Consider the following 25,937-nt stretch of genomic DNA (forward strand, 5'->3'; position numbering starts at 1 on the left):
TTATTCTCTTTGGGTGGCTTGAAGAAGTAGCTAACCTTGCCTCCTGTTGGGCAGAGCACCAAGGTGTCCTTAGACATGTGAGCCTGATCTGAGCAGCCATGGCCAGGTTAGCGGATGGTCACATTAAGCAAGGCATGGCAAATTATGTGCAATGAATTATGCACAGGAAGGGCGTATGACTGCTTTGCTCAGAAGGGGATAGTGCACCTTGCAAACATCTTGAGATTTTACAGTCTGACCAGTATATGTGCAATTTAGAAAACAAAAACAAAAACCAAATTGAGCTGTTTCCTCCTGTGGATGGCTTTGGGCTTTGGTTGGATTGCTTCCAGACACACTGAGCAAATGCTGTGCCTGATTGGAAATGTCTGTTGTGGAGGCAAAATGGAAGAGTTGTTGCAGGGCCACAAGTACCTGTTACAGCTGGGTCAGGTACTTGAGTGAGACTGGTTTCCACTTCTTTTTAGTGCTTTACCTATAGGGAGTCAGGATAGTTCCAGAGTTTAGGGAAGGAGTGGGAGGAATGCGTTGTCCAGGAGCTTGATTCTGTGGAATGCTGTTGATATTTAAGATATTTTCCCCTCCTCCTGGAATTTGGAGAAGGAAAAGAGGATAGACCAAATTTCAAGAGTTACTCTGTCTAGCTTTGACCTTTGTTCTTACCAGGGTTCACCAGGACAGTCTACATATCCTTCTTACAGATGAATCATAGAAGACTTTTGAATACCCAGCCACAGGGAAATGCTCATATTATATATCCGCCACTTGCTTTTGCAGCCAGTAACCTTAGTCACATGATCCTCTGGCTATCATCATGACTAAATGACCCTTTACAGTAATCATAATAAAAGCTGACGTTTGTAGCGCCCACTGTGAGCTGGGCGATAGTCTATGCATATTAGCTTGTGTAAACCTCAACACCTTTTGAAGTAGCTACTGTTATTGTGTGTGTCCTTTGTTCATTGTAGGAGGCCAGAGCAAGCTCATTTTCAAACCAGATCTTACTTTGGAAGAGGTACAGGCAGAAAATCCCAAAGTGTCCAGAGGCCGGTATCGCCCTGAGGAATGTAAAGCTTTACAGAGGGTCGCCATCCTTGTTCCCCACCGGAACAGAGAGAAACACCTGATGTACCTGCTGGAACATCTGCATCCCTTCCTGCAGAGGCAGCAGCTAGATTATGGCATCTACGTTATCCACCAGGTGAGCATGGGGGCAGACCAGGGCCTGAGCTCGACCCTCTTCTCTCTGCTGAACTTGGCCATGTGACTGTTTGTTTATCTTGGGTAAAAGGAACATCAGACTATCATCAAAAAAAGAGTTCTCTTACCTCATTTATACTTGAAAGGAGTAGAGGAAATTCTTGTCTCAGAGTGTGGAGTTACAGGTTCAAGTTCTGGGAAATTTTACTGCGCTTAAAGGAACCTCTGGAGGAAGCCTGTTTTGTGAGCCCTTCCATGTTAGGCAGTGACTGCCTTCAGATTTCCCTGAGGCTTCCTGGTCCCTTGTGTTTCTTTCTGTACTTGCCGTGCACTACATGATGAGATTCTGGAATTGTCTGTCATTATCGCCCATAGCTACTCAATGGGGATCTAGACAGAGGATTTGACCAAATATTCTGTATTAGTAGCTGTGGTGCTCAATGGCTACGCCCACATTTCTGCCCTGAACTTTGCCACTATTTATTATGTGAAACATGTTATGTTTGATTTTCACTTTCTGGATTCACTTATTTGGCTTCCGGAAGCATGATTTGGTAGGAGCACAGTATAACTATAGGCTGCTTTTGAAGAGCTTACCTTTGAGGTGAGTGGAGTGGGTGATTAAAGATACCTCCATTTGGCACTAAGTTTATTGAAAGAAAACTAAGACATCAGTTTAAACATCAGTGTCTAGGTTTGTCACAATTATCTTGGGCCATCCAAATAATTCCCCCTCAAATTCTTACAAATGGTAAGTATGTCAGCAAAATCATGACTACTGTTAGAACTGGTAATATTTGTTAAGGTAGAACTTTGGATAACTCAGAGCACAAGCTCTGCAGTCTAGACTTGGTGATAAACTGGGGCTCTTGGAAATCAGTGTGCTTATATAGTACACCTGTGCCTGGATTTTAGCACTTGGAACAAAATGTTACTATTATATTGTTTTATAGCTATTTTTGTTTTTAAGGTTGTTGGGTATAGGTATGATTTATTTGATTCTGAGTTCTTACTCAGGACAGTAACTCACAAGATATAGTACTAGTTTTATGAATAGAAAAACATGTCTGCCTTTAGCTGAGCGCAGTGGCTCATGCCTGTAATCTCAGCACACGGGAGCCCGAGGGTGGCGGATCACTTGAGGTCAGCAGTTCAAGACCAGCCTGGCCAGCATGGTGAAACCCCTTCTCTACTAAAAATACAAAAAAAAATTTAGCTGGATGTGGTGGCGCATGCCTGTAGGCCTCGCTACTTGGGTGGCTGAGGCAGGAGATTCACTTGAACCCAGGAGGTGGAGGCTGCAGTGAACCAGGATCACACCACTGCACTCTAGCCTGGGCAACAGGGTGAGATTTCATCTCAAATTTACAAAGAAAGAGAAAAATATGTCTGCTTTGTGTTATTCTTATCAGGAAGACATTGTGGTAACTTCTGAGAAATGCTTGTACTTTTATGATAAACCATTTAACTGGAATTCATTCTGAAGGAATTTGAACAAAGCAGCCATAAAAAAATAGTGTAAATTATTTTATTACAGCTTCAATCATATTACAGGTCGAACTGCATTCTTTTATTACCCAGTGACAGATCTGTCTCCCTAAGGCCACTGTGAGGATTAACCTCCACCATGAGCATTAAAACAGGATTCTCTTACAGGGATTTCTAAGAAATTTTAAAGTAGCTTAGAAATATTAGCCATAACCTTCTCTTTTTATGGGTCAAGATTTTTTTATCCTTTCTGTCAAGCTATTAACTAAGTCTCGTAGAAGCTTAGTGTAAATTCATAACAGAGGATAAGATTGGGATTAACCTAGGGTTGAACTGTGAAGCAGTAATACTAATTGACATGACTAGTATATAAGAAAGGTTTTGTAGTTTTATATGGAATAAATAAAAGTGTTTTTAAAATTTTAAGTGAAATTGTTTTTTGTAACTGTGGTAAGAATACTTAAGATTTATACTCAACACATTTTAAGTGTACAACACATTATTATTGATTATTTGAGTTATTTGTATTTTAAAGCTGTGTTTAAAAAATTTTAAGTTGTGGTAAAACACATGACATAAAATTTACCCTCTTAGCCTTTTTTAAACTTTTATTTACTTTTACTGTCTTAACCATTGAGTGTACAGTTTAATAATGTTAAGAATATTTCCATGCATTGTATCTGTGCATAATTATGCAATATATTACTTGCATAAATATGTGCAGTGTATTTATGAAATCAGTCTCCAGAACTTAATCTTGCAAAACTGGAAATCTCTACCATTAAACAATAACTCTTCAAATTTCAATTAATGTTCCTTAGTTCTGGAATATAAGTATGTGTGAAGCATAAAGAAAAAACCAAATGGTATTTTATTGTCATTGCATCTTGCCTGTTAGATGTTTATGTCACAAGTATAGTCTTGTGTGTTAGCAAGAATAATAGCACCTCCTGAATCCTAACTAAGAGGGAACACTATGAAATTTTATCTCAGGAGCTTCTCAAGTTTTAATTTTTGTATCTCTAGGCTGGAGGTAAAAAGTTTAATCGCGCCAAACTCTTGAATGTGGGCTATCTAGAAGCTCTCAAGGAAGAAAACTGGGACTGCTTTATATTCCATGACGTGGACTTGGTACCTGAGAATGACTTCAACCTTTACAAGTGTGAGGACAATCCCAAGCATCTGGTGGTTGGCAGGAACAGCACTGGGTACAGGTAAGGAGGCTCTGCTGAGGTTGGCTTAGGTTGAGAAGTTCAACTGTTGTGATCAAGACTGGGTAGAAAAAGCATTCAGACTATCTTAAGAAAATGAGAAATAGGAAAAATTGTCTATGATATATATATATATATCACTTAAAGTGCAAACCAGAAGTTAGAGATTGTAATGAGGAAAAAACCCTGCAACAACTTTGGCAGAGGATCACATAGACAAGGGAAGGCATTGGAGAAAAATGTCATCCAAGCATTGCAGGCCGTGGCTAGTCCGACCCCCAATGCCCCTGTTGGGGGGCTTTTGCAAGCTTTCCCACACTGACTTGAATGCAAGTAATGTTATTTGTCTATTCCCGACTCCTCCTCTAGGAGACAACAAGTGAGACCTCTGTTGAGACATCCCTTTCCAGATCGTGGCCTCTTTCTAGAGTATGGGGAGAGGTGGGGGAGGACATATCCTCTGAGTAGTCTTCGTGGGAGCCAGGACACCCAGGACAAAGCTATTTCTCTCAAAGCCACTGTGAGAAGTGCCAGATGCCACCACCTGTGTCTTCATTCCTCATCTTATTCCTCATTTACCCCTAAGAAGGGCATAGCTGCTTTTCAGCCTTATTTGATTATACCAGCTCCTACTCAAGCACAGCCAAGGGGAAATAGTGACCCAGAATGTTTCTCTGCAAATGAAACACTATATTCCCTCATGTGTGCACACTTACCTATCAGCTTCCCCAAGCCCTGCGGTTCATGAGTGCTCATATCTGTAGCGCTGACTGTGTTGGAAGCCATGAGACTAATTTGAATAAGGCAGAGCGCCTGCCGTCAGAGAGCTCCCCATTGAGTTTCAGCGTGGAGAGACAGGTAGCTACAGTGGAGTTGTGTTAATTTTGCGTTTCTGCAAATACAACTATTAGCACTTGGTAAGGAGGGGAGAGAGGGACAAATGAAGAGAGGAAGAGGAAGGCAGCAGGAGAGAGAGAACTGTGAAACTGTCAAATAATACAGGAGATTCCACCAGCATATACTCTACGTGAGTGTGAAGTAGAAAGTGAGTCCCTTGATACCTCATTTGTTCTGGGCTTCCATGTTGCTCTCTCATATTGTGCGATTTAAGAGAATTCTTGAGTAACATCGATGTAGGTGACTCTTGCCTCAGGTACTGACTTAAAACCCAATCCCGATGTAAGCTACAGGACATAAACAAACTACTGGTGGGTGAGAGCACAGTGTCGTTAACAACACCTTAAAGGGAAGGATTTAAAGCTGTTCCCCAGGGAAGGTGGTACCTTAATCCTGTGGAACCAACAAGAGCTTCTCAGCAGAGTTCCAAGACATACCAGAGAGCACGGCACAGTTTTGGCGAGAATGCAGGTAGTTCACTGGCATTCTAGAAGGAATGTCTGTGAGGAGAGGCAAGAACTGAGGCTAGGCAGGGGCCAGATTATGCAGGCCTTGTTTAGTTCAGTAAGGAGTTTGCATTTGCTGTGGCAGGGATTGGGGAGCTGTTGACACATGTTACAGCGGGGGAAGGACAGGAGAAAGCTTAGTTCAGCTGATCTTGGCTCAGTTGGATGGAGCAAGGGAGGACGGGAAAAGCTGAGTGGAGAGATGCCATGTGTCTGAGTTAGGGCAGGGGCTGTGGATGCAGAGGGTGAGGGTAGAATCCCAGGGTTTTTCTCTTCGGGGAAACTTGATTTTTGGATCTAATCTTATTATCTAGAGGTTTTGTTTTTTGGTTTCTTTGAGTCACTTCTGCATTGAAGAAAGCAATGTATCATGGCTGGGCAACTTGGTTTTCTCAAAAGCATGTCACTATCTGTTCACTTATTCTGTAGTAAAATGTCACTATTTACAACACAGAACACCTGTATTTTAGACACTTGCCATAGATGATAATCTTAAACTTCCCATTGCCCAGATTTTTTTAAACACCTGGTTGCCTGGTTCATTTCTAAGCAATCACAGAGGATTGCTTAAGGACAGGTTTTTTTGCTGGGATTCTAGATTTTATCTTTGTATTAGGCTGAACCATAAGAAGGCTGAGCTCTTGGACATTCCTGCCAGGAATTGATCTTCACTCATGCTTTGGTGTCACAATTGTGGATTTCATCAGATGCTCCTCACTCTGAGAAACGGTGCACGTATGAATCTTGCTGTTTTTAACTTGCCATTTTAACTGGCCAGATGTTTCTTTTATAACTAGGTATCAGAAAACCTTTGTTGAATAACTGACAGGTTTTCTTCATATGATTCAGTAATTGAATGTGTTTCCCCTTTTGATCAAGAGGCTCTGAGCCAAATCCATGGCTCTCTTTTAGAAACGGAAAAGAATCTTACTTGCAGATCAGAGTTCTAATGTAGTTCCCATCTTCATTTTCTATGTGATTTAAATGTTTCTAGGGTCCTGGTTTGTCATTTATGTTTTTCTCTTTTTTGTGTGTATCATGTAAGCAACCTCATCTTTTGTGTCTGGAGAGTAGTATGTATAAGTAACGTAGGTAGGAGTTACCCTCCTGGACTACTTGCTTTTGTTGCTTTGGGCAAAGACCCTGTGGTGGGAGAGTTCATTTCCAGGCAGCTGAGTGTCTGCCCCCTGCTGGCAACTGTGTGCACCAATGCCACAGAGCTTAAGTCAGAGCATGCCTCATCACTGTCACACCAGCCCCGTGAGTACATGTGCCAGAAAGGTTTTCACCTTACATACAGAGGGAAGAAGTTAAAGTAAGTTGCCCCAACTGTCTCAGACTCTGCTGAAGCCAGAAACAAACCTTGTTTCTCACTGCCTGTGGGTCAGTGATAAAGCTCTGGACCAGCCGGTGGTAAATTTTACCGGCAAGAACTCCTTTGATACCTGCCTCCTCCTACAAGGATTCTATTGTTATTTTATGACTATGTTTTCCCCACCTTTGGGCCTTACAGCCCTTTACAAATAAGTAAACCATTCCAGGGCCAATTAAATATGTATGCTTTTACAGATAAGAAGAAAAAACAAAAGATCAATAAACAGAGATAGTTGCCATCTCACAGGCACCCAAGAAAGTTTTTTTTTTTTTTTTTTTTTTTTTTTTGAGACTGGAGTCTTGCTCTGTTGCCCAGGCTGGAGTGTAGTGGTGAGATCTTGGCCCACTGCAACCTCCACCTCCTGGGCTCAAGCGATTCTCCTGCCTCAGTCTCCCAGGTAGCTGGGACTACAGGCGTGTGTCCCCACACCCGGCTAGTTTTTTGTGTTTTTAGTAGAAAGGGGATTTCACTGTGTTAGCCAGGATGGTCTAGATCTCCTGACGTTGTGATCCACCCCCCTCGGCCTCCCAAAGTGCTGGGATTACTGGTGAGGAGAAACAGTTCTTTAACTCTTCTCGCTGACTTGTCTTCTTCTGCTCCTGCCCACACCAGCTTACCCATCTCCAGGCAGTCCTTGGGCAGCCTGTGCTTTTCTCTCTTCTGTGCTTTGCGTCACAGAGTTCTGGTCACCAGGAGATCCCCCATTTTTCTGCCTATTTGAATCCTTCCAGGTTCTCTCCTCCTGATGTCACAGCACCTCTCTCCTCAGAACCCTGATAATGCTCACCTCTCTTGTTAGGTTATAAACTCTGAAGGCAGGGCTTCTGCATTCATGTGTTTAGCCAGCTGTCTTGCCTGTGGTGTGTGGTGGTCATGATAAGCACTATCATATCATCCTCTAGTTCTCCTGCTGATTGCCTGTTGGTGTCAGCAGGTTGTGCCTGCCTTGTCACCACATCTTGATGAGGCAGTTGGTGTTCAGGCAGCTAAGAATCCCTGCCTCTATAAAACACATTCCGATAACCATGGTAATGAGACACCTCTAATAGGTGTCTTGGGGTCAGTGATAGTTACCTTCTAAGCATGTTATTTCCTTTTGTTTGTTTTATTGCAGGTTGCAAAAATACCATTTACCAGTGTTTTAAGTTCGGGGCATATAGGTAAATCTGTTTCTGTTATGGGTTAAACAGAGTCCCCAGTCTTTTCTCAGAACATAGAAAGAAACAACCGAACTCAAAATTAGGTTTTGGGATGCCACTTGTTCAATGACAAGTGTCTACATGTTTATTGATCTTTCCTTTTGGTTTTTCTTTTTATCTGGAAAACCATAAATATTTTGTCAGTCCTGGAACAGTCTGACCTGAAGTTAAAGTTAAAAATTCTCTAGATATTCACATCTTTTAATTTAGTAATATCCAAGTTATTAAGTTACCTTAACTTGCATTTCTGAATTGTTGAGATGTTGTATTTCTCATATTTACAAATTGTCCACTGATAATAAGAGTCCTATATAACTGGGAGGCTGGGAGGTACTCTGACTTTTACCTCCTGATCTTTTTTCTCTGACTCTTTTTCTCTTTGGTATTCCCAGGGTTCCACAGAGCTGAGCCCCTTGGGTCTACCCTTTGTTCTCTTCTCACCAACTAGATTGTTGGGGATCTCTCGACCTGTGCCTTCAGATACTACGTGATAACAGCTTATTTCCAGAGTCCTCTCTGTCATCACTCCTCTCTTGTGAGCCTGGACCCTGTATCTTATTTGCCTACTGGCAAAGCCCCAGATGTATCTATAGTTCAGCTTATCTAAAGCATAATTCACTGTCCTTCCTTTCAAAACCTAATTATTGTTCCTTACAGCCTGTTTGCACAAACAGCACTACCTATACTCTATCTAGTTGCCAGGCCAGAAACTTCAGGGTTGCTGACATGTGTTGGGTTATTCAGGAAACAGACTTGGAGCTGGAGATGCATGCCGAGAAGTAGAGATTTGCATACAGTGTGTGTGCATGCAGTGTGTGTGCAGGAGCTGTCTCCTGCCTTCAACCCTCCCCTGCAAAAGTGAAAATGAAATAAAAAAAGGTATATTCATCATGACACGCATTCATGCTGAATCCGGATGCAGCCTCAGAATCCTTCTTAACCCAGTGCCCTTGGCAGCTGTTACCATTCACTGGACTGAGACACGAGATGTAATCTGTTATCAATATCTGACGGTGTAGTTCACATTGACAGGTATCTCTATAGGCATTTACATACAAACATCACCACTAACAGTCGGGCAGCACCTTGCTGAGCAGAGGTGAGTGTTTGTTTAGCTAGAGGAAAGAAGAGAAGACAGGGCAGGCCAGGAGGATTGGGAGGTACAGGAGAAGCAGAAATGGGTGGTTGGAAGTGCACGGTCTCCCAGGGGTTCCTAAAATGCCAGCCCTGAAGTCAGAGACCTTTGGTACTAATATTCTTATCATTTCTGTCTTCTCCTTTGCTCCAGGTTACGTTACAGTGGATATTTTGGGGGTGTTACTGCCCTAAGCAGAGAGCAGTTTTTCAAGGTGAATGGATTCTCTAACAACTACTGGGGATGGGGAGGCGAAGACGATGACCTCAGACTCAGGTGAACAACAGAGAAAGGTCCCCTTCACGGGGCTCTGCGATCAGTGTGGCTCTGGCAACCTGCATTTATATTTATCCCTTTAGATGGCAGTCCAGCAGGTCACTAGGCTGCAGATTTGGGCTAGAAGAGTGGAGGGGTGGAGGGAGGGCAGGATGGCCCATGTCGTTCCGTGCCAGTGGTATTTAACTCCTGGCCTGCGGGGATTTGGGGTCCAGAAGTGTTGGTGGAGGCCTCATGGGCTTGTTAGTGGGAAAGACGGAGACACCAGTGAGTGGGAAATCCCAAACTGCAAGGTGTCTGCTGAACTGTAATTTGGAGACCGGGCTGTTAAGAGCCTCATGCTTTCTGTGAGACCCCAGGGGGTCCTTGCACAGTTCCCAGTGTCCCCAGCAGGGAGTGCCAGCAGCCTCTGGGGAGGTGCACGTGCTGAAGCATTAGCCAGCCCTGCATACTGTGGGGACCACAGGTGGCCTGACCCCAGGCCTGACTCAGCTGTTGGCATTACCCTGGGCTCTCTTGGACTGCTCTCTGTTCTGAGGGGATGAAAGGGAATAAATCCAGCCTCCACCCGCAGCTTCTTCCCCTGAACTTGGATTTGGGGGCCAGATAGTTATAGATATCCCTAACTCCTAGAAATAAATAATTATTCAAGAACTTGGGGTGGTATCTTTAGACTTGTAATCACAAGGCCCTTCTGGGTATCAAGGAGACCCCCTTCCCTCCTGCTGTTGCTTCTTGGAAAAGGAATTTCTTTTTTTTTTGTTTTTTTTTCTTTTGAGACAGAGTCTTGCTCTGTCACCCTGGCTGGAGTGCAGTGACACTATCTCAGCTCATTGCAACCTCTGCCTCCCTGGTTCAAGTGACTCTTCACTCTCAGCTTCCTGAATAGCTGTGACTACAGATGTGTGCTGTAGCATCTGGCTAATTTTTTTTGTATTTTTAGTAAAGGCCGTGTTTCACCATAATGACCAGGCTGGTCTCGAACACCTGACCTCAGGTGATCCGCCTGCCTTGGTCTCCTAAAGTGTTGAGATTACAAGCGTGAGCCACTGTGCCTGGCTGGAAAGGAAATTTCTAACCTGGGGTTCTGAATGATTAGATATGTGACTGTCAGAAATTTTTTTATTGCTTCGTCTTAAGGAACCCAGGGCTCCATGCTGGTCTTGTTCCCAAGTCTAGGCTGAGAGCCTCTGAATGTTTCTAGCAGGAGGGAGTGGATTTCCCTGGCCAGAGGCTCTACAGAAATGGCCGTAGTGATGGACAACAGCTCTTGACAGCCCAGCCCATCAGCAGCCTGTGTGGCCATAGCTAGCAACTGGACGGACGGTACCTGCTACATTTCAGGACAAGAGTAGCGAAGGCTAGTGATAAACAACCCCCATTATCTTCCACAGATCTCCTTTACTAAGACGTTTAGTAGAATTTTGCCCTGATCACATGTCTTCACTGTCTTCTTTCCTGCTACCCTTCAGCTTCAAAGTAGAGAGGAGCCTCAAATTTTGCTTTCATTTGAAAAGGCCATGATGGTCTTCTGAATGGTTTTCAGCTAATGTGGTGGATAAAGTCAGATGATTTGAACATGAAAGTTGGTTAAGATTTGCTGCTTATTTATTCACCTGTGCAACAGGCACTACCCTTCTTTGTACTTACATAATACATTACAGAGTACAAGCATGTTCCATGCAGATTATATCATTTGAATCTTTGAAATCAACTCCCTATCACCATTGCCATTTTACAGATGAGGAAACAGACCTGGAAGAGTGAACTGACTTACTGAGGTTGTAAATAACAGAGTCTAGATTTGAACCTAGGATTGTGGCTTTAAAGCTGTGACCATATATGACCATTCCTTTCTTTGTTAAAAGAAGGCAACTCTAAGTAAATTGGTTATCCTAACAGACTTGATTCTTCTATTCTTCAGGATGTTTTGAAATAAGTACATTAGCTGGGCGTGGTGGCTCACGCCTGTAATCCCAGCACTTTGGGAGGCTGAGATGGGTGGACCACGAGGTCAGGAGTTTGAGACCAGCCTGGCCAATATGGCAAAAACCCCTCTCTACTAAAAATACGAAAACTAACTGGGCATGGTGGCATGTGCCTATATTCCCAGCTGCTCGAGAGGCTGAGGCAGGAGAACTGCTTGAACCTGGGAGGCAGAGGTTGCAGTGAGCCAAGATTGTGCCACTGCACTCCAGCCTGGGTGACAGAGCAAGACTCCATTTCAAAAACAACAACAACAGCAGCAAAACAAATAAGTACTTTATCAGTTTTTTTTTCTTTTTGAAAATGACTAAGTATAAATTAACACATCTCCTTTGTACCCCAGTAATAAATGTTGAATCTGATTCGTTTTTGGGCTTATTGCCTGAAGTTCTACCATTATAAGAAATTGAAATGTTTGTGACACTGTGTGTGTGTGTGTGTGTGTGTGTGTGTCTGTGTAAATTTTTGCAAATGATGCTTTTTATTTGCCTAGTGGTAGATAAATAGGATGGACTTTAAAAAAATCTCTATTATTTTTCTAGGGTTGAACTCCATAGAATGAAGATATCCCGGCCCCTACCTGAAGTGGGTAAATACACAATGATCTTCCACACGAGGGACAGAGGCAATGAGGTGAATGGAGAACGGTAAGTCCTGGACCCACTTGCCTGGCAGGCTACCTCCCTAGGCTGTTCTGTCAATATGGACTATGTTGAATTCAATCAGATTTGAGACCGTTCACTTTGTTAAATGATTTTTATTAAAGAAATTTTCAAACAGACACAAAAGGAGAGAAAGTGGTGCACTGAGTTCTTAACTTATGGCCTCTCTTTCCCTCACTTTTTTTCTTACCCCTTTGGATTTAGAAACATGTCACAGCCGTCATAGCATTTCATGTGTAACTACTTCAGTATGTATTCTTAAAATATAAGTGGCTTTAAAAAAGAAATCACAATACCATTGTAATACCTACAATAAAATTAACAATATCTCCTTAATGACATCAAATGTCCAGTCAATGTTCAGTGCTTTTTTATTTTTAAAATCAGTTGGTCAGATCAGTGTCTAAACAAGGTCCACATTGCATTTGAATGATCTCTTTTAATCTGTAGGTTCCCTCTCCCCTTCTTTACGTTTTCCTTGTTGTTTATTTATGGAACAAACCAGATTATTTGTCCAGTAGAATTCCTTGCATTATGGATTTTTCCAATTGCGTGTTGGTAGTATAACTTAACATGTCCCCTGACCTCTGTATTTTCTCATAAACTAGGTGTATTAGAGTTCTCTAGAGGGACAGAACTAATAGGATAGATGAATATGTGAAGGGGTGTTTATTAAGGAGTATTGACTCACACCACCCCAAGGTGAAGTTCCACAATAGTTCATCTGTAAGCTGAGGAGCAAGGAAACCAGTCTGAGTCCCAAAACCTCAAAAGTAGGGAAGCCGATGGTGCAGCCTTCAGTCTGTGGCCAAAGGCCTGAGAGCTCCTGGTAAACCACTGGTGTTAAGTCCAAGAGTCCAAAAGCTGAAGAACTTGGAGTTTGATGTTCAGCGATTGGAAGCCCAGGAGAAAGATGAAGGCCAGAAGACGCAGCAAGTCAACTTCTCCCACCTTCTTCTGCCTGCTTTATTCTAGCCACGCTAGCAGTTGATTAGATAGTGCCACCCACATGGAGGGGGGGGTCTGCCTTTCCCAGTCCACTGACTCCAATGTTAATCTCCTTTGGCAACGCCCTCAAAGACACACCCAGGAACAATACTTTGCATCCTTCAATCTAATCAAGTTGACACTCAATATTAACCATCACACTGGGATTTCTCTGCGTTTCTGGAGACTTGAACAGAATCTGAAAACTATTTTTGGGCAGGAATTTTCATCTGTGGTGTTGTGCACTTCCTCTGGTGTCACAACAGCAGGATGTAATGTCTGGTTGTGTCATTTTGTGATGTCAGGATTGATCTGTGAGTTTAGATATTGCCAGTCTAATCTATGCATGTGAGATTCCCTATCAGTTTTTCACCTAATGACTTCAGCAGTCATTGATGCTTGATTTCTAGATTTATTATTTAATTAGGGGTTGCAACATTGTAATATTCTAATTATATCATTCCTTTTGTATGTATTAGATTTTTCTACAAAGTACTTTTTCTTTTCATTTGTTTGAATACTCTGGGGTATAGTTTTTATAGGAAAGGCAGAATAAAGAGAGTCAAGCACTAATTAAACATTTTTCAGCCTAATGACTTGGTGTTTTCTAGCATCCTTCAGGATGTAGTTCATGTACTTTTTGGTACTCATATTTTCTCATCTTTGGCCGATGGGTCTCCTTCAAGCTGGGTCCTGGATCCTTTTGACACAATCACAGTAGTCCTTGAGAGCTTCCCTCCCTGTGCTCTGGTGTGATGAGATGTTCTGGGCTCATCTTGTACTTTTCCTGCCTTGGGAATTGGCCTATTCACTGAGGAATCTTGGCAGATAAGCCAGTTCTTTATGTGGCTTTGATTGAAGAATCTATATTTCTTTGTTCTGATTTTTCCCCTTAAATTTTAAAATAGTATTAAGGGTCTTTTGGTGCTTTTGTTATAGTCTACATTTAATAACAGTATTGAAGTGTTTTAGCCTGAGATTAAAGAGCCTTGTTAAAGTTTATTTATTTGTTTACTTTTGCTGAGGCAGGGTCTCAGTCTTTCGTCCAGGCTGGAATGCAGTGGCGTGAGCATGCTCACTGCAGCCTCGATCTCCTAGGCTCAAGCAATCCTCCTGGCTCAGCCTCCCAAGTAGCTGGGACCACAGGCATGTGTCACCATGCTCAGCTAATTTTTAAAAAATGTTTTGTAAAGACAAGGTCTTCCTGTGTTGCCAAAGGCTGGTCTCAAACTCCTGGGCTCAAGCAATCTTCCTGCCTCAGCCTCCTAAAGTGCTAGGATTACATCATGAGCCACCATGCTTGTCCAGTTTATGTTTTAAAGCATTATTAAATGGCTCTTAACCCTTTTGGTACAGTCAACCACTCCAACAAAATAGCTGTTTCTATTTTCTGTGTTCTTCTAGTCATTGTCCATAGGCGTGCATTTTTCTCTTTATATTAAAAAAAATTATTGAGTAGATACAAAAGAGTGTTCCTACATTGTATGAAAAGTCTGAAGATTCTTGACACCATGAACACCGCTGGTGTCTCCCACCACCACTTTGCATGCATGACCTGTGTGGTCCTCTCTAATCCCATAGTCTCCCCCTTCGCTTCTCCCCCATCCACCTCCCCAAGTGACACTTCTCTGAATTTTTGTGATAAGTATTTGTGATAATGATAGTTATTTCTGCTGTTTCTTTTTTCCCCCCCATGTGTTTGTATCCCTAAACAAAAGATTGCTTAGTTCTGCATGTTTTTCAATTTTATGTAAATGAAATTACACTGCATTTTGTTCTTCTCTGACTTTATTTAGCTTAACATTATGTGTCTTATCCCCATCCATATTGTTATGGGTAACCAGCATTTATTGTTTTCACTGCTGAGCAAGAAGAACCTATTCAGTTCACCGCCCACTCATCTTCCCAGATTCGATGGCTCTGGCAACACTAGTGACTTTTTCAAGCGCATCCTGCTCTTTTGCGTGTCTGTGCATCTTGCCCAGGGTGGTCTCTCTGCCTGAAGTGCTCTTTCCTTCATCTTCTTCACTTGCTGAATTTCTCTCTTTTAGCCTTACTGAAATTTACCTTCTCTCTGACCCCTCACCAGACTTCCTCATGAAGTTAGGTGCCCCTTCATTCATCCTCATCTACATACATACTAATTTTTTTGGAGGCTCATGAAAGCTATGTACTTCCCCACCTACAGACACAAACTTTCCCTACAACACAGGAAGAGTCGGAGATCCCCTGAAACTCTGCCAAGGATCAGTTAGCAGTGGATGGCACATATCTTACTGTATCTGTGTTCCTTGCACATCCTTCTGTCCTGTAGACTGGGGGCTCACTGAGCGCAATGACACTTTTCATCATGGGTCCCCGGGCTCTCACATGGAGTCTGACACATGAATACATAGCTGTCATGTTTGTCACCTTCAATGGGGAAAACATTCTTCTTAATAGTAGGAAACATAACAAGTTAATAATTCACAAAAAATATGTTTGCCACATTTTGGGGCAAACATACGTTAAATTCTTGTCTTATCATTCACATTTGTTCTTTTTATCTTTAGGATGAAGCTGTTACACCAAGTGTCACGAGTCTGGAGAACAGATGGGTTGAATAGTTGTTCTTACAAATTACTGTCTGTGGAATACAATCCTTTATATGTCAACATCACAGTGGATTTCTGGTCGGGTGCATGACCCTGGATCTTTTGGTGATGTTTGGAAGAACTGATTCTTTGGTTGCAATAATTTTGGCCTAGAGACTTTGAATAGTAGCACACGTTAAGAACCTGTTATAGCTCATTGTTGGGCTGAATTTTTCCTTTTTGTATTTTCTTAGCAGAGCTCCTGGCGATATGGACTATAAAACAGTTGTAACAAGACAGCTTTCTTAGTCGTTTTGATCATGAGGGTTACATGTTGTAATATGGATACTTGAAGGACTTTATATAAAAGGATGACCCAAAGGATAAAATGAAGACTGTTTGAGGACTCTGCCTGAAGGAGATGTATTTAAATTCGAAGTGATATATTATGGGGTAAAAGGTCACAGGAAACAAGACTGCTGAATGTCTGAGAGAATCACAGTTGTTCTCGTCCAAGGTAGACAGGTACGAAGATATAATAGTGTTAATTATTTATCCTGTACGATCGTCTGTGAAATGGTGGGTCCCAGTTGAGAAGAAGGTCACAAAAGAGGGGAGAAAAGGTGACGAATAAAGAGGCATTGAACTCGGGAATGAAGAGGTGGCAGGAGGGCGGAGTGTCGGCTGCAGAGGCAGCAGCAGCTGACCTGATTGCAGCTGCTGATAGCCTGCAGGGGAGGCACCTGCCCAGGTACGCCTTCTAGTGATACCCACCAGAGAACACATTATCTATTAGTTTTTAAAGAGTTTTTGTAAAATAATTTTGTACTAGTAGAATATAAATTAGCAGTTTACAAATTTACATATTAACTAATAATGAGTACATCTATCAAATACCTCTGTAGTAAAATGTGAAAAAGCTTTGAGTGTTCCTTTGTGTTTTTTATTGTTTAAGCCCTAGGATATATTCATTTCAGTATCCATAATTCTAAAGACATTGAAACAAAACCCTCCACTCCCTCTGTCTCCTGTCCTTCTGTCCATGTCTCTTGTTCATCTCATGTGTGACCTCCTTATACAACCAGCCCCAGTCTTAGGATAGGCCTGTCTGTGTCTTTCTCCCTAGGCCTCTCCACGAATACATTATGCTTACCATGCAAGCCATAGGGGCTCTTAATCCATCATTACTGTATGACACCTTAACAGTTAAACTTTAACATGAAGGAGTGCCAGCCAGTAAGTTTAAATAATATCTAATCCTTCCCAAGCAGGGAGAGACAGTAGGAAGTTTGGTGATCCCAAGAAAAAACAGGAGTTGTCACCATCCAAGTGGAGAAGGAGACTTTGAAAGGATAATATACTTTATAGGGCTAGCCTGGTTTAGCTTTTAACTCAGCACAGGGAGCCAAAGAGCAAATGTGGGTTTGTTTTTTTTCTTTTCTTTTTTCCAGCAGGGTCTTGTTCTGTCACCCAGGCTGGAGTGCAGTGGTGCAATTTTGGTTTACTGCAGCCTGCACCTCCCAGGCTTAAGTGACAGCCCTTCCACCTCAGCCTCCTGAGTAGCTGGGATCACAGACACACACCACCACTCCCAGATATTTTTTTGGTATTTCTAATAGAGATGGTGTCTCACCATGCTGCCCAGGCTTGTCTTGAACTCTAGAGCCAATCAGCCTGCCCGCCTGGGCTACCCAAAGGGCAGGGATTACAGGTGTGAGCCACTGTGGCAGCCAGCCATATTTTTCTTTACTTAGCAGAGAAATACTCAGGGTTTTCGTGTTTTTTGCTCAAACTTTGTAAAGGAGCTTCATTCTTTTGAGATTCGCTAATGGGGCTGTAGTGTATTGAGTAAATCTCCCCCTCACTCTCCCTTCTCTTTTCTGTAGAACCTATCTCTAGAGCTCTGTCCCAATTTGCTTAACTATGACCATATTAACAGACGGTAATTGGGAGGTCGTAGGCCCCTCCCTGGTCATGGTTGGGGAGGGCAGTGGAAGAGAGTGGTGTGTACAAGGAATTTGAAGACCCGTGTTTGAGAACTCAATTTCTTACTCCATAGAAATGGAACATAGCTAGTGCCATAAAACTCCCTGTGTTTTTCTGACATCTGCAATTTTTAAATGTTGGAAACCACTGGACTATGCCTTTTACTTTTCTTCAGGTAATTCTTTCAGCCAAGGTAATATACAAGTCCCTTAAATGACTTGTTTCAAAACTTATTGAAGTGGAAGATAGTTTTTTAAGACCTTGACACTGCCATTGTGGCACTTTCCCTGCAATGGGGCGTCAAAGGCTGTGACACTGGGGGCATGGGGCTACCTGCCCACTCATTGCTGCCTCTTTCCCTGCTCTCGCCTCCCTGCTGGGCTGGGGGTTTGGCTTCAAAGGAACTGGCTTCCTCCAGTTCCTGCTCTGTGCATTTTTTCATAGTCAGTTGCCACAAAAGAGGCAACTGAATATTGAGTATTGTAGAGATAGCTTTGCCCACTGTGCTTGCTAAGGATTATATGGGGCTATTTGGATATTACAACTACCTAACACAAAGAATGTGTCACTTTGAAGTTTTTATTGATTTTTTTTCACCTGTGCTGGCATTCATTTCTAAAGCACTTTGCAGTTCGTGATACCACTTTATTGATGTCACTGACTCAGGAAGAGATAAGAGGCCAGATGAGTAAGCAGAGGTCCCAGCCGGGAGGGTGACTTTTCAGGAGTCTCACAGGCAGTAAATTGCAGAGTCCGAGCCAAACTCAGGCCTTCTGACTTTCAAGACCATTACACCATATTGCCTTCTTCTTGGCTTTTCTTATTCTTTGAGGTAATTTTCCTGAATGTATATCCTTATTGTCTTAATTCCTACAGAGAGTTAGTATTTTCTGGACCCTGAAAAGTGCATTCCTCTTCTCATCTGCTCTCAGAACTTTGTCCCTGACTCCCTCCCTAGTTTTTTGCCCTTATCCCCCTCACTTCCACTGAAGGCCCAATGAATAGATTTCCTGGGAGCCCCAAAATGCTCTGTGAATGGACTTGAGTGAGATAAAAGACATTTTCTCCCAGACTTGAAATCCACTTTTCCCAATCCTATTCATATATACAGTTCCTACCAAAAGCCATTAACATGTTCTGCAAGATGGGAGCATATTCAGTTACATTTCATAAGTTCTTTTTCACCAATCACATTCCACAACTTAAAAAAAAAAACCCTATCATTAGTACCTTCGATAGTTTAAGCTATTTCTACCTTGGTTGATTTTTTTGTATATGGATAAGCATCTTATACCTGCGGAGAGGGCCTGATCATTCTAAATATATACACAAGGGAGTGGTTTAGAGGCCCCACCCCTAGGGAGCACACCTGTACAGGTAAAGGCTCCATTGTTCCATTGATAATTGTTAAGATTTAAATAAAATTATCAAACCTTGTGTGTCCATGTGTGGAATGCGTGTGTGTGTGTGTGTCTGTGTGTGAGTGGGAGACATGGAGGCTTGGAGCGGAGGTTGGTGAAGAGTGGGACATAAATAATAAATTAAGTGCTTGCTCTGTATCAGTTTCCCTGATGTAACTTCCTGACTGGCATCTCTTGTAGGCTGATGCACATTTTACTTATCTTTCTGAATCCTCCCAGTCCTGTGTGAGGAGAGACCAGTTTTTCTGAAGCAGGCTCCAAGAAGCTAAGTGACTTGTCAAAGAGCTGGGATTTGGGGCCAAGTACTTTGACTCCCAAAGTTCATATTCTTAACCACTTCATGGTGATGGATAAATAAATACACCTATACCAGGAAGGAATAAATAAAGCTTATTTCCTAGAGGAAATAAGGATGGGAAGAGTAACTTGGAGAGTATCAATGCCCTTCAGCTAAAACCTGCCAGGAACACATTGCAGATAAATTAACTAGGTTAGAGTTGATCAAAGGGTACAAAATTTCAGTTTGAGGAATAAATTCAAGAGCTCTATTGTGGAAAAAACTTGGGATTGTGATTAGTTGCAGTGGTTGCAGTGAGTGAGAACACACCATGGGGGATCCACGAGGTGATTCAATGGAAGTTGGAACGATTATAGCATTTGGGCTTTGGTTGGGTTATTTGGGGAGGGTTGAAGAAAGGGTTTGCTCTATGTTGGATATTATCAGAAATCAGGGGCAAGTCCATGGTTGTGTATTTCAACAAGTTTTATTTGTAGGGAGGGAAACTAGCAAGAGAATAAAGCTGTAATAAAGTGGTCACTAATTTTAGCCAAGAAAGCAGGTGTTTGGGTTTTTGTGGGTTGGCACAGTGACCTTGATTTTGTCTGTGCTTAGACAAAATTATGCAGTGCCCTTGACTTGCCTCATTTTATCGTGGTCTCAGAGTGACCCTGTGAGGCTGGTATTCTGTGAGATTGTTGATGTCTAACACGAGAATAGTTGAGCCTAGTTGTGAGTGTCCCACCAGCTTCTGTTGCTTTGCTGTTGTTTTTCAAGAGGAACTCAGGGTAGAAATCACTAGAAAGTAGAGCATGATAGTACCATTTCTCCAAACTTCAGGATTTGGCTATTCATATCTTAACAATATGTGGAGTCGGAGTGTGTGTTAGGGGAAGGGTTGGCTGGAATAGGGGCTGGGATCTCTGTGTTTCTCCGCAAGGCTGCCTTTCTCTGCAGTGTTTCTGGATCCCCTCTCAGGATCTGGCCACTTGAGCCTTATAATACAACAGCAAACTCAGTAGTCTACAGCTAGCATCCTTTGGGGTTCTTCTTTGATTCAGTCTTACTTATGCAAGCTGAGAAGGATCTGGGTGAGGTGAAGCAGGGAAGAGACACTAAGACACTAGAGGAAATACTAGACCCAAAGGAGAAAGGAAGTTGTTCCATCGATAGAAATGAGAAACCAGCTTAGTTTCTAATTCCTCAACCATAGCACAGGCTGTCAGTCAGATTGGTTGGGGTCAGGGTGTGAGATTGAGAGGAGATTAGATTTTCAAGTTCACATGATGAATATTCCTTTTCTTTATGGGTAGCCAGAAAGTAAATGATCTTCTACTTAAAATAGAAGCAGTAGCTGTTTATTCCAGCTGATGTAGAGGAAGAAAAGCTACAAGGCTGATAAGTAGGAGCAGAGGGCTTTTAAACATTAAATGGCAGACTGTGGAGCAACTAGGGAACCAAGAGAGCATGATGACCTGCCTGGTGTTGCAATCACGTAAAACTGACCCCAGTTAGCCTGACACATTGTTGGTATTAGGCAGTAATTACTCTTTGCCCACTTGATAAGCAGGCTAACTGCTGGAGAAGAGGGAAGTTTCACAAGATTGTTGTCTGGGCCTGTCTCACGCTCAGCAAGCTGCCAGGTCCCTAGAGCCAAGCCTCCTGGCTCCTGTTTGCCTCCCTGGTATGCTGGGGCTGGGGCTGGGGTTGGGGCTGGGGCTGAGGCTGAGCCTGGGCCTTCCTGAGTTTTGGCTTGGGGCCACTTCCAGTCCCTGGAGCCAGAAGGAAGAGGGGCAAGGCTGGGCCTCCAGGGAAGGTGGAGGCAGATGGAAGCAGGAACTGGGCAGAACAGAAACTGCCCTGAGATTAAAACTGGAGAGCCCTGTAGAGGGAACCTGTGCTGAATGGCTGGACTCTGCAGGGTGATCCTTAGACTTTGTTTCTGTCTTAGCTGAAAGGTGTGTCCTCAAAAGTTGGAGGCCCTGGACATAGTAGGTGCCTGTGTTTAGGATCTTATTTGGTTTTGGAAGGAGCAGAGCCTGCCCCCATTTATAGCAGACTTTGCACCTTCTATAAATGAGAAGCCTAAGGCTCCAGGAAGGAAGCTAGGTGCAGAGGGGGCAGGGGGCAGTGGCTCACTGAAGGCCCTTTCTCTCTTATTTATTGCTTGTTAAGGAAGTCAGGGGATAAGATTTAAGGAGCAGCAGGTGGGCTATCTTGTCCCACAGTGACTCTTTCACCCTCCCATTGCTGTGCTAGATTCCAACTAGAGATCAGCCTCAGTTACCAAGAAAACATCATTCAGACTGAGAGAGTGGAAATGAGTTGTCACTCACCCCTTAGTATGAATTAGTTTCCAAAAAGGCCTTCCCCGGACCTAGTCAAAATCCAATCCTAAGAAGGGAATTTTAATTGTAGAGAGAATTTTGGAGCATGAGGCCCTGCAAAGGAAGGCAGGAGTGGGTTTGGGTAAGGAATTGCTCAGGCAGTGGGGAGACGAAGGCACTGGAAAGCCCAGGGAGTGGCGGAGGCTAAAGGCACCAGAACACACAGGAGAGAGTGTGGGGAGGGAGAGGAGAGCACAGCTGTTTCAAAGCTTTGCTCTGAGGAAGCTCATTTCCCCTGCTCCCGTCTTCTAAAGGACAGCAGAGGGAACCTTCTCAGCCAAACCCAGGTGTCATTTATCTGGATATCACATGGTCTCCATTCAGGAGAGACAAGGCGGGCCAAGGAGAGGTGAGCTGGCTGTGCTGTCAGGATATAGACCTTTGGTTCCCTCTCCTGGGAATCGGGGATCGGGCTCCTGTGCCAGCTTTACAACTGAGCCAAGTCCCCTCCAATCCTCGTTGTCCCTCCCCTGCCCAGTGCTCAGTCTCACTCACAGGTGCCTGGTGGGGCATGGGATGGGGTGCTGCCTGCGTCTGAGTCAGCTGGAAGCAGGACGCCAAAGTACAGGTATGCTTTTTTCATGAGGGACACACAGTTCTGCAGTTAGCACTGGTGAGCTTTCCACTGCTTCCAATTGCAGGAGGAAAAGGATTTGAAGAGCATTAGTCTCATCACTGCTTCTGGGGTAAGTGTAGCAGGAGCAAAAAGGAAAAGTGAATGTAGAGGTTCCTACCGTTTAACTGTGTGGCAGGGTTAGCCAGTATCCGGCAGGAAGCCACACCCCGTGTATGCAGTTTCTCCCTTCTCCACTTTAATTCCTATGCTTTAGGCTTTTCTGTCGGAAAACCCATTTTGTTAGACTGATATATGATGTTGGTAAAAATGCAAGTAAACAGATTTTAAAGCTCTCTTTATTTATAAGACTAGACAAACAAATGTTGAGTTATAAGAATTTCCTTCAGGACCACAAATGGAAACATAGTTCAGATGAGAAATATTTTGACAGTAAACAGAAATCCCTGTAAATCACTCCATTCTATTGGCTGGCTGGCTTCTCTCCAGTTTGAAAGGTGTTTCAAGTTGAGACCATTCAGGGAAAAGACTGAGTAAATATATAACAGGCCCCTGGTCTGTCCCCAGAAGTCCTCACACTTTTTTTTTTTTTTTTTATCTTGAGACCTTTTTCCCCCCAGGCTGGAATGCAATGCTGTGATCTCGGCTCACTGCAACCTCTGCCTCCTGAGTTCAAGTGATTCTCCTGCCTCAGCCTCCAGAGTAGCTAGGATTACAGGCACCTGCCATCATGCCTGGCTAATTTTTGTATTTTTGTAGAGATGGGATTTCAGCGTGTTGGACAGGCTGATCTTGAACTCCTGACCTCAGGTGATCCACCCACTTCGGCCTCCCAAAGTGATGGGATTACAGGCGTGAGCCACCGCGCCCAGCTCACACTTTTAATTAATAAAGAATTGAGACCACTAGACACATACCACCTCTGCAAGGTATGAAAGGAAATTTGAACTACTGTTAAGAGCAAGAATTGTTCTGGAGAATAAAACGATCTGAAGGTGGCATTAAGAGAATTACCCATCTCCATACATGGGAGCTACTCTAGAAAAAAAGGCAAAAGGTATATTTCAGCAATCTTTTCCAGACTTCTCTCTTCCCCTGACAGTACTGAGATCAATGGAAGCCTTGGAAGTTTTCTTTTAGATAACAGTGAAAGATACAGGCAGATTTGCTAGTCAAATACAGCTGTGGGTTACTGTGATAACACAGGTTCCTTTCCCAAATTAAAAATAAGCAGAGATGGAAATAGTTATTATGCATTTTCCAAATTCTCTTTTCAACAGTCTATATAGATGTTGCAGAATCCTAGACTAGGATGAAAAGCAGTTGTCAAGGGAACTGCAGGAGCCTGAGATCCTAAAGGAACTCCATACCATCTGACTTGGCAATGTAAGACACACACATGTTAGTGTGGGACACAAACATGGAATATTAGGAGAGAGCTGGTTCCAGCACCAAATCCAGAGTCACTCGGGGAAGGAGGTAGGGTGGCAACATTTTGTGCTTAATATTCAATTCTGCTCCAGTAGAACATGGTACCCAGGAGAACCCAAAACTAGAATAGAAAAAAACAAGGACAAATTAATAAGGAATTGTTTTAGAAACACCTCTTTCTTGGAAAAAAAAATGATGTTAGGTTTATTCAGGCCTAGGTGACAACAGATTTGTTTTTCTTTATCTCTTCTAAAAAAGAAAAAGATACATGTGCAGAACCTGCAGTTTTGTTGCATAGGTATACATGTGTCATGGTGGTTTGCTGCACCTATTGACCCTATCCTCTTAAGTTCCCTCCCCTAACCCCTCACCCCTCAACAGGCCCTGTTGTGTATTGTTCCCTTCCCTGTGTCCATATGTTCTTATTGTTCAACTCCTATTTATGAGTGAGAACATGTGGTATTTGATTTTCTGTTCCTGTGTTAGTTTGCTGAGGATGATGGCTTCAGTTTCATCGATGTCCCTGCCAAAGACATGATCTCATTCCTTTTTTATGGCTGCATAGTATTCCATAGTGTGTATGGACCACATTTTATTTACCCAGTCTATCACTGATGGGCATTTGGGTTAGTTCCATGTCTTTGTTAGACAACAGATTTTTTAAGAGTAATCTTGTTATAAGCAACATCGCAGGGTCAGATGTGACACCAAATCCAAACTGCTCCAAGAGGCAGCTTCTCTGTTCCCCACATTCTGATCCCAGTTCTCATCCTAGACTCCTTGTATTCTGGGGTTGCCTTCTCATCTGTGCTAAACTCTTTTTGCCATCAAGGCCATTTGTCCTCCAATGCCCTCCTGTTTCTAGTATGTACCATTTTAGGATAAACATTCCTTGGGTCTAGTATTAAACTTTTCCCAGGGAACTTCTCTTTTTCCTAAAATGCTTGTGACCTGAAATGACTGCCTCTGAAGAATGCCACAGAACTCAAGATATCTGACGTAGACAAGGGCTGAGTTTTAGTTTTAGTTTATTTGGGCTCTGTTGTAGATCTGGCACTTACTCCTGGGTAACTTTAGCCAAGTCACTTAAACTTCCTGACCTTCAGTTTCTACATTTATAAAATAAATATAACATCTCTACCTATCCCAGAGCTAGGGCAGTGAATGAGATAATGAAATAATAACAGGGTCTAATGTTTATTAGGAGACCTTATTATGCATCAAACACTGTTCTAAGTGTTACCCGTGTAACTGAAGTTAATGCTGCCAAAACCCTAGGGAGAGAAGGCAGCACAGGGAAGTAACTTACCCAAGGTCATAGAACTAGCAGGTGGTGGAGCTGGGATTCAAACCCAAGCAGTCAGCCTCAGAGTTATCTAATTAATTACTAAGAGAAAGCCCCTTGCAAGCAATAGTGAAATGGGCATGCTTAAGAGCTCTTATTAAGCACAATTCGTGACAGCCCCACTCAATTTCTCTGTTCCCTGTAAGATGGGAGACTGGCTACCTGCTTAGCTACTGTTGTGGGAATTTAATGTTAAAAATATTTGACATGGTGCCTTGTTTATAGCAGGCCCTCAATACACCTAATCATTTAATTCCTTTCCTGAACTCTTTTGAATTTCAAGAGGGAATTAACTAGATCCAGAGTTTATCTGATACTTGTGGAAAATCAAGAGTTACAACTGGTATGGAATTCTAAGATACTCAAAGCCTTTAAACATTGTCCCACAGTTCCTGCTAATATGGCACAAATAGAAACTTCACTATTATCTTTCATTAATTCAACAAATGATTGAGCTCATACTCCATGCAATGTTTGGCACTGGGGGTACAAAGAACAGCTGGTTCTCAGCTTTTTCCAGTCAAATACATCATTATAGACAAGTTCCATTATAGAAGTGTGCAGAGTACTTTGGGAGAGCTCCTAACAGTTTGGGTTGAGGGATCATAAAAGGATCCCTTGAAGGAGTTGATTTCCCTCTCCTTCCTGCCTTGCTCAGTTTATCACCCCCTAAGCCAGCATTTCTTAAAGCATAGTGATATGGTTTGGCTACGTCCTCACTCAGATCTCATCTTGAATTGTAACTCTCATAATTTCCACATGTCATGGGAGGGACCCAATGGGAAATAAATGAATCATGGGAACGGATTTTTCTGTGCTATTCTCATAATAGTAAGTCTCATGAGATATAATGGTTTTATAAAGGGCAGTTCCCCTGCACGTGTTCTGTTGCCTGCCACCTTGTAAGACATGCCTTTGCTCTTCTTTGCCTCTGCCATGATGGTGAGGCCTCCCCAGCCATGTGGAACTGTAAATCTATTAATCCCCTTTTTCTTTATAAAGTTTTGGATATTTCTTCATG

General features: G+C 42.8%; 2 protein-coding genes across 6 annotated transcripts in view; one reads left to right on the top strand and one right to left on the bottom strand.

The window, feature by feature from the left end:
• B4GALT4 (beta-1,4-galactosyltransferase 4) overlaps window positions 1-25,937 on the top strand; it is an 83,768-nt gene that overhangs the window by 13,422 nt on the left and 44,409 nt on the right. For 2 of the 4 annotated variants that reach the window (XM_032298994.1, XM_032298995.1), the window contains exons 3-7: window positions 969-1,201; window positions 3,715-3,902; window positions 9,165-9,287; window positions 11,816-11,920; window positions 15,475-16,416. In XM_032298994.1, the coding sequence (XP_032154885.1) occupies window positions 969-1,201; window positions 3,715-3,902; window positions 9,165-9,287; window positions 11,816-11,920; window positions 15,475-15,607 (782 nt within the window). In that variant the 3' untranslated portion in view covers window positions 15,608-16,416. Of the gene's footprint in view, window positions 1-968; window positions 1,202-3,714; window positions 3,903-9,164; window positions 9,288-11,815; window positions 11,921-15,474; window positions 16,427-25,937 lie in introns of those variants that run through there. The other 2 variants (XM_032298993.1, XR_004275439.1) reach the window with 2 other exon arrangements.
• The window catches only part of UPK1B (uroplakin 1B), a 28,606-nt gene continuing 25,129 nt past the window's right edge, over window positions 22,461-25,937 (bottom strand). For both annotated transcript variants that reach the window (XM_032298996.1, XM_032298997.1), the window contains one exon: window positions 22,461-23,692. In XM_032298996.1, the coding sequence (XP_032154887.1) occupies window positions 23,642-23,692 (51 nt within the window). In that variant the 3' untranslated portion in view covers window positions 22,461-23,641. The remainder of the gene's footprint in view (window positions 23,693-25,937) is intronic.

Source organism: Sapajus apella, unplaced genomic scaffold (assembly GCF_009761245.1).
Source record: "Sapajus apella isolate SASKATOON/1434 unplaced genomic scaffold, GSC_monkey_1.0 scaffold40, whole genome shotgun sequence".
Classification (NCBI taxonomy): Eukaryota; Metazoa; Chordata; class Mammalia; order Primates; family Cebidae; genus Sapajus; species Sapajus apella.